We start from the raw sequence: 8,357 nt of genomic DNA, 5'->3' as shown, positions 1-8,357 counted from the left end.
TCCCACTAGAATACTTAGAATGACCAGCACCTTCTTTGAAAATGAAGAGGGTATTTATAGACGTGTGAAATTAATTCCGTTGGAGAGAAACCCAATTTCAAAAGGCCTAGGTGACCGGCAGGTAATATAATCCAGAGAGGTAGGTGAGTTGTCAGATTTCTAGCCGTTAACACCACGAAATGCGTCGAACCTATGCTTTTGTTCTGCACACGTTATCTTGGCATTTAATGCAAAATCGACCTTGGGATATGTTCCTAGGACTCACTTTGTCTTAGGAAATAATCACTCACTTTTTAAGGTTTAGGACTATTTACGTCAGTGAATCATTTCTGGCAGTCCTACGAGTTGTTAACTCGATTAATGCCTCGAACCTTGTGTCCTTTCGGATATGATGGGTTGACTTTGTCAATCAACACTTAACTCCTTGAATGATCTTCCTTTATCACTCGGTCTTGATACTACAAAAGAGGTAAACTCTTCCACGTTTCGATCTTTGCAACCTCTAGGTCTTTGTCTTCAAGTCTTCATCTTCAAATCTTCTGTCTTCAGTCATTCGTCTCTGATTACAGCTCGATTACAAGTCGTTGAGAGACAACCCCTCTATGAGACCCCAAAATGCATTTTCACAAAACTCCTATTTTATCAAATTTTAAAATAAAACTATTCGAGTAGTATTTAGTCCTACGATAATTTTCCAGTGAGTATATAAATAAAATATTTTTAACTCCGTATTTCAAAATGATTTAGCACAAAGTATTCATATACTTATTTATGATTTTTAATTCCCTATTTAAGGAAAATATTTATTATCCAAAATCTTGATCCAAAAGTCTATCTGTGACGAACCTGTGAACCTAATAGCCAAGTTTTAATCCAAATTTGATTTCGAAATGGACTTAACCTATTATTTTATTTATTATGTTAAGATTTCTTAGGCTTACTCAGAGCCACCTTAAGCACTTTAGTTCATGATATGCTAAACATGCTCTTTCTTTTTTTTTTTAATCAAACGCAAACAGATATCATTAAACATTCAGCAAGCCAACAATACAATCTGGTGGGATAATATCCCACGACTTTGAGACAAACGAAGAATCGGTTACCCGTGCCAGTACGTGAGCCACCTGATTCGCTGTTCTCTTAACATGGAGGACCTTGACATCCCCAATGCCCCTAGCAATCGACACACATTGCTTTACAACCAACCCTACACATGAAAAATCTACCTCATGGGAATTAAAAGCTTTACAAAAATTTAAACAATCAGATCCCAAAATGATATTATTCAAATGAAAACCCGCCAACAATGTAAGAGCTTCCTTTGCCGCGAGAGATTCAGCCAGCAACGGATCCTGATTACATGCAACGCTTCCGCTCCGTGCAGCAACAAAGTTACAGGACTGGTCGCGAACAACCGCACCATAACTAGCCCCATCAGCAAAAACGGCCGCATCCACGTTGCATTTGAGGACGTTTTGCGGTGGTGGTTCCCAATCTCTGCCGGACATGCAATTAACCACAGATTGCCTGGAGCCAACGAGCCCTTCCTTTCACGTTAAGCGCAGTCTCTCGACCTGCAGCCGTAGCCCCTCGATCGACACCTGCCGTTGCTGCCAAACAATGTCATTCCTTGCGTTCCAAACAGCCCAGAAGATGGCTGCTAGCTTAACTGACCGTTCCAAATCGGCACTGCCCAGAACCGTCTCCAGAACTGTCGCTAAGCAGCCCCCCTGCAACACGTCCGTTTCACCCCAAATCCTTACAGCCCACACACACTCACAAAACAGATGTTCGGCAGTCTCCATCACAAACCCGCAAAAAGGACAGCCACCCCCAATCCATACCCTTTTCTGCTTCAAATTCTCCTGGACCGGTAGTACACTGCGGGCACAACGCCAAAGGAGATTCCGAACTTTGGGAGGCACCGGCAATGACCACATACGATTCCAAGAACGAAAATCGACGATAGAAGCATGCTGCATTGGGGGTTCAGTAAGAAGACGGTAACCGTGTTTCACTGTGTAGCATCCCCGTAGATCGCCTACCCAACGCCACGAATCCCTGTACACCTTATTAACTGGGGTAAAAATGATTCTGCGCACATCATCCTCCCAGAACAAATCCCGTATCACACCCTCATCCCATTCACCTTGTGCGTCTAGCAGTCCACTGACTGTTTCATCTTTGAGACCTTCAAGACACGGAGTATTAAGAGCTGGATTCGTAGGACTAGCAAGCCAACCCCAACCCCAAATTTTGGTATCCACGCCATCGCCAATCCGTCTCGCTAAGCCCCTCTTTAACACCTCCTGTCCCGCCAAAATGCTACGCCACAGATAGCTAGGATTTCCACCTAAGGTTGCTTCCATGAAATCACAAGTGGGAAAATACTTAGCCTTTAACAACCTGCTTGCCCGCGAATCCCGGTAGATCAGCAGACGCCAACCCTGTTTAGCCAACAATTCCAAATTGAATTCGTGCAACCGTTTAAACCCCAACCCTCCCCTAGTCTTCGGCTCACACAACCTCTTCCAACTCAACCAATGTATCCCTCTAGTGCCCGTACCTCCTCCTCCCCACCAAAAACGGTTGAATAATTTCTCTAGAGTGTCACACACCCGAGCTGACAACAGAAACATGGACATAGTAAAAATAGGAAGTGCTTGAGCAATACTTTTAAGCAAAACCTCTTTACCTGCCCTCGAAAGTAATTTATGTTGCCACGATCCAATCTGTTCCCGAACCTTTTCCTCAACGAACCTGAACGCAGCTATTTTGTTCCTCCCTATCACCAAAGGCAGTCCCAGGTATCGCCCTAGATCATGAGATTCCCGGACCCCAAAGCATTCGATCACCCGTTCCCTTGCTGTGGTGGTGGTATTTACACTGAAAACTACACAGGACTTATCAAAATTGATCAATTGGCCCGACGCATCACAATACCCTTCCGAACAGTCTTTGATAATCCCGGCTTCTTGCTGATTGGCCCTAAAGAAAAGTAAGCTGTCGTCAGCAAAAAACAGATGGGTGATAGACGGGGCGCCCCGTGCTATCCTCACCCCATGAATATCACCGCGGGCCTCTACCCGTTGCAAAAGAATCGACAAGGCTTCGACACATAGAATAAAAAGATACGAGGACAACGGGTCCCCTTGTCGGATACCCCGCGATGGCCAAACTGTGCCCACCGCCTCCCCGTTAACCTGAATAGAGTAGTTAACAAAAGAGACGCATAGCATCAACAATCTCACCCACTGGGGATCAAAACCCAAAGTTAGCATCATCCCTTCCAAAAAACCTCATTCCATCCTGTCGTACGCTTTAGCCATATCAAGCTTTAGCGCCACCCACCCCATCGCCCCACCCACTTTCCTCCGGAGATAATGACCCACCTCCCCAGCCACTATAATGTTGTCGGTGAGCAGTCTCTCGGGAACAAACGCACTCTGAGACTGCGACACCACGAAGCCCAAGATGGCCTTGAGTCTGTTGGCCAGCATCTTGGCCAGCACTTTGTAAACAACATTACAAAGCGCAATTGGCTGCCAATCGGCGACAGTCTCCGGCGTCTTGTTTTTAGGGAGAAGCACTATATTTGCCTCGTTCAAACCCCGCGGGAACTCGCAATTGCCGATACAGCCAAGAACAAACATAGACAAATCATGGCCTAACACGGGCCAGAAATGCTGATAAAACGCCGGGGACATATCGTCCGGCCCTGGAGCTTTCTCCGGGGCCATGGAGAATAAGGCAATTTTAACGTCCGCCACCGTGAACGGCTGTAACAGAGAGACATTCATCTCGTCCGACGCATTGCCGAACATGATGAAAGAGATTAACACTGGTATTCCCAGCACAAAAAATAACATTATAGTACCTTAGAATCTCATTGTGCATAGCCACCCCTTCCGTCCACCTCCCATCTTGGTCCTTCACTCGTAACATAAGATTGTGTTTCCTCCAGGCAGAAGCCGCTTTGTGAAAGTATTTAGTATTAGCATCCCCATGTTTTAGCCACAGTTGTTTGGACCGCTGCAACCAAAAGATCTCTTCCTGTCTCATTAGTTTCTCAAGTTCGGCCTCAGCTGCTAAGAACTCCTCCACTGCTTGCGGCGATCTATCTTCTTGAAGCACCGCCAGGCGACCTCGCAACACTCTCATATGGTTCCCAAACTGTCGAACATGTTCCCCTCCCCACCCCCTCAACCGTTGCCCACAGAGAGCAATCCGCTTCTTAAAATCCAAACCTGCCGACTGATTCCAAGCCGACTCCACCACCTTCGCGCAACCTTCCTCAAGGAGCCAGGCTGATTCAAACTTAAATGAGTTTCTAGCAGCACGAATCGGACGCGTTTCCGTGTCAAGGAAAATGGCCCTATGATCCGAGGTAGACATATAGATATTGTGAACCGTAGGTTCCTCGCACCCCTCTATCCAATCAGACGTTGCCACCGCCCTGTCCAACCGTTCCTCCACCCACGCTTCGGTTCCAAGCCCCTTTTCCCATGTGTACCGGCCCCCCGACATTCCCAGATCAACAAGCTGGCAATCACTTAAGGCATCGTTGAAGCCTTCAATAAGAGCCTCTGGGTGCGAATGCTCACTACGTTTCTCTGACAGACAAGCAATGTCGTTGAAGTCCCCCACGACAACCCAAGTGAGTGCCGATCTATCCCCGAGTTCCCGCAAGAGATCCCAAGTGATATGGCGGCTTACCTGGCAACTCGATTTCTGCATCTATGTGGTTATTGGAGAAACTTAACAATGTAACCGCCCCCGCATCCCTCCACAACAGCGCAAGACCCCCTCCCATACCCTCCCGCTCCACACACACGGCCCCCTCAAAACCCAACTTCACTCTCACTTGTTCAATTCTACTAGCCTTCGCTTTCGTCTCTATCAAGAAGACGAAAAAGGGTCGCTCTTTGGACACAACGCCCAAAAGCTCACGAACTGTCCGGGTGCCACCCAAATCCCGGCAGTTCCAGCTGAGGATACTCATTGCGCCGGGCGAGCCTAGCCCTCCAGACCCGCCATCATCGTGTTTTTTGAAGTTTCGGCCATCAACACGTCCCCACCTTGACCCAACCCTGACATCCCGTCCTCCTCCCGACGTCGCTTAAGCTCACCCTGTAACCCAACATTTTCCTCTGCCGTAACCAGAGCCAGAGGCGACGGACCCGGCTCAGCAGGTGGCTTGGTCGTCTGAGTGCCAGACGGCAACAGCCACTTTGCCCCCACCGGCTTCGCTTGACGTCTAAAACCAGCCCGCATCCAACTACCAAATGGGAACGCCTTAGGCAGAATGCCCTCTTCGTACACAGTTTTACAGAATTTGTCGATGTGCCCCAGAAGACCACAACAAAAATAGAATGTGTTAAGTCATTCATACCGGAAATTTATCCACTGAGAAGATCCATCCTTGCGCATCAGCTTCATGCGTCTTTTCAGTGGCGCGGTGATTTGCATCCGCACCCTGATCCGGTAGAAGCTCTTCCATGATCCCCCAAAATTTGTAGGATCGATCGCAACAAAAGCTCCCACATAATTACCGATCCGAGTGAGAAATTCCGTTGATGCGTACATCGCCGGCAACCCGTGAATTTGAATCCAGAAATTGATAAAATCCAATTGAACATCCTCCAGTCTCGTTCCTGGTGGTACCTGATCACACACAAAAGTGTGGTTCTCGAAAGACCAAGGGCCGTCGTCGAGCACCCTGCTTAGATCCTTCGGATGAGGGAACCTGAACAGAAATAACTCCTCCGTCAGCGCCTCCGCCTGGATGCCCATCACCGGCCTCCAGACCGATGCCATGACCTGTTGCATGTGATCGAATTTTATCCGGCGGTCAGTGAGAAACCTCCCAACCAGGCTATGGTGGATCGCCGCGCTATCGGAACAGATGAGGTCAGGAGCCTCAAGCCCACCACTCTCTTCTTCGGCAAGCGACAAAACAGCACAACGCTCCTCAATTTGTTGGACATCCATCGCAAAACAAAACAAGAGAAACAGAGCTTTTACAAATCTCAAACGATTCATCGACATCAAAACAGAAATAAATACCCTAGACAACTAGGGAGATACACTCTTAGACACGATCAAGAGAGAGATCCACTTGCAGCGTAACTCAGGAGGCGGAACACGATCGACGATCACAATCCAGATTAGCAAGTACTACGGAGCATTTTCTCTCTGCCTGAATTATTTCGCGATAGACTATCCTAAACATGCTCTTTACTACAAGGAATATCTCTAATTCTCTTTGACTATAAGTCAAGCAAACAATATGCTACTTCAGGCTTATCACTTTAATACTTAGCAAAACTTCTTAGCAAACACTTAGCAAATATTGATCATGCTCTTTAAATTCAAAATAGACATCATGCTCTAGTAATCTAGCATTTCACTTTACTGGACAAATAAGTGCACGCACTGTACAACCAAATAGCTCATATTCTTGACAAAATTCTCAATAACTCATAATGGTTATTTAAACATGATAATCATGAAAACTTGGCAAATAATGATCATGCTTTTTAATCCAACAATCAAATAATGAACATGCTTCTCATTCAAATAGCTAAGCTCAAAAGCCTCAATTTTCTTTCACTGTAAACAACTTGCAGAATACAACAAGAATAATTCTCAACACAATTTCTACTGTAATTTGAGCATTTCAACTCCAAATTCAACGAAATCAATTTCTACCAGTGTGTCGTAACGATCCCGAGTGTCCGAGCCTCAAGGGCCTGCAAGTCCCGATCCGAACGACACGTAGCTGAGCCACAAAGGGCCCGACCGCTACACAGATTTGTCCTGGCGGGGCTTGAGGAGCTCCGCCAAGCGGCGGCCCTGGGCGGCGGACCACTCCATGGTCCTTCCCCTGGGACCGTTGCTCCACGGTACTAGCCAGCGGACCTCCACGGGGTCCGTTGGCTAGTACCGTGAGGCTGTCTGGTGCACACTGTTTGGTGCACCAGAGGTCTTCTCTTCACCTGTAAACCATCTCAGGGCAATCTCACACTCCCAAATTCTCAACAACACAACATAGAACAACAATAGGTCACTTAATAGCTCAACAACATCAATAATCTAGCATTTCTACACATTTTCAACAATAAATTTGACTTCACAGAGTCTAAGTAAAGAGGTGGGAGTCCATGGGCTATACCTCTTCTTGTTCTCCTTCTTGTTGGGATTCCTCCTTCTTCTCTACTTAGCTAGCACTTCCTACACCACCTTAATACCTCAAACAACCAGACACACACAAAGCTTAAGGGAAACTCAGAGGTTGGGAGACAAGAGGAATAATGAATGATCTAGGATGATGAAATGAATGGAGGAAAATGAAGTTTAGAATGCTTACTGTGTTTCTTGTTTCCTTAGCAGACTTGGAGAGTGGAGATGAATAAATGAAAGGGATCAGGAGAAGAGCAAAGGGATAGTGAAGATTATATAGGTCCAAAACCCTAGAAAGCTTGCCAATGATTGGTGGAGGGCAAAGTAGTTTTTTGGCTTGAACCTTCAAAATATCAGGCAAAGGTATTGGAAGCTTGTGGTTCACTATGCAACATGAAACAAAGTCTAGAAAGATAATTTTAAATAGTTTGGGGGTCAAATTGCATTTTTTCAAAAATACTTTCTAGACAACCACTTAGTTTAGGCTTTTCAGATTTCTCCCGGTTTCACTCGGATGGACTTTTGGATCAAAAACTTAGTACTCAATGTACCGGGGAATTTAAGATTTTAGAAATAAAATAAGTCCGGGTATTGAATTTATTTAAACATACTGTGTTTCTTGTTTCCTTAGCAGACTTGGAGAATTTATTTAAAACACTGTTTTCATCGTAAAAATTTTTGGAAGAGTGAAAATTGGCTATTTTAGAATTTCTTAAAGCCGAATTTATAAAATTAAATTTTGGGTTGTCACATAACCCCTTGTCCCCCTGGAGTTGAGGCTTCGTCTGCTGTTGATCTTGCTGAAAATCTTCGTCAACTAACTCAACTGATCCAAGAGATCGGGACAGCTCTTTTGAATGGGAACAATGGAGGTGACACAATGAAAAGAGTGGCAGGGCGCAATCCTCCTAGCTTCTTGGGTCAAGAGGATCCCTTGGTTGGTACTTGAAGATTGGATACATTCCTTTGACAAGTTGTTTGAGGCTGTTAACTGTCCCCCTGAGCAGCGTGTTGATGCAGTAGTGTATTACCTATAGCAGGAAACGGACAATTGGTGGTCTATGGATGGACCTGCACTTCGACAGAGAGCAGACTTTGGATGGGAAGAGTTCAAAGCGGAGTTGAAAGACAGATTCTACCCGGAGCACCTCAAAGCAATCTAAGTATGAGGAATT

The 8,357-nt window shown here is 45.9% G+C and overlaps 1 protein-coding gene across 1 annotated transcript; it reads right to left on the bottom strand.

Annotated features, from left to right (window-relative positions):
* Window positions 1-1,025: 1,025 nt before the first annotated feature.
* Window positions 1,026-1,508, bottom strand: LOC109147315. The gene is made up of 2 exons (XM_019294976.1): window positions 1,298-1,508; window positions 1,026-1,207 (listed from the first exon to the last, which is right to left on the bottom strand). Exons 1-2 carry the CDS (start codon window positions 1,506-1,508, stop codon window positions 1,026-1,028), a joined length of 393 nt encoding a protein of 130 aa, XP_019150521.1.
* Window positions 1,509-8,357: the final 6,849 nt, after the last annotated feature.

The sequence above is a fragment of the Ipomoea nil genome, unplaced genomic scaffold, assembly GCF_001879475.1.
Source record: "Ipomoea nil cultivar Tokyo-kokei standard unplaced genomic scaffold, Asagao_1.1 scaffold1993, whole genome shotgun sequence".
Classification (NCBI taxonomy): Eukaryota; Viridiplantae; Streptophyta; class Magnoliopsida; order Solanales; family Convolvulaceae; genus Ipomoea; species Ipomoea nil.
This window is presented reverse-complemented; position numbering and strand designations above follow the sequence as displayed.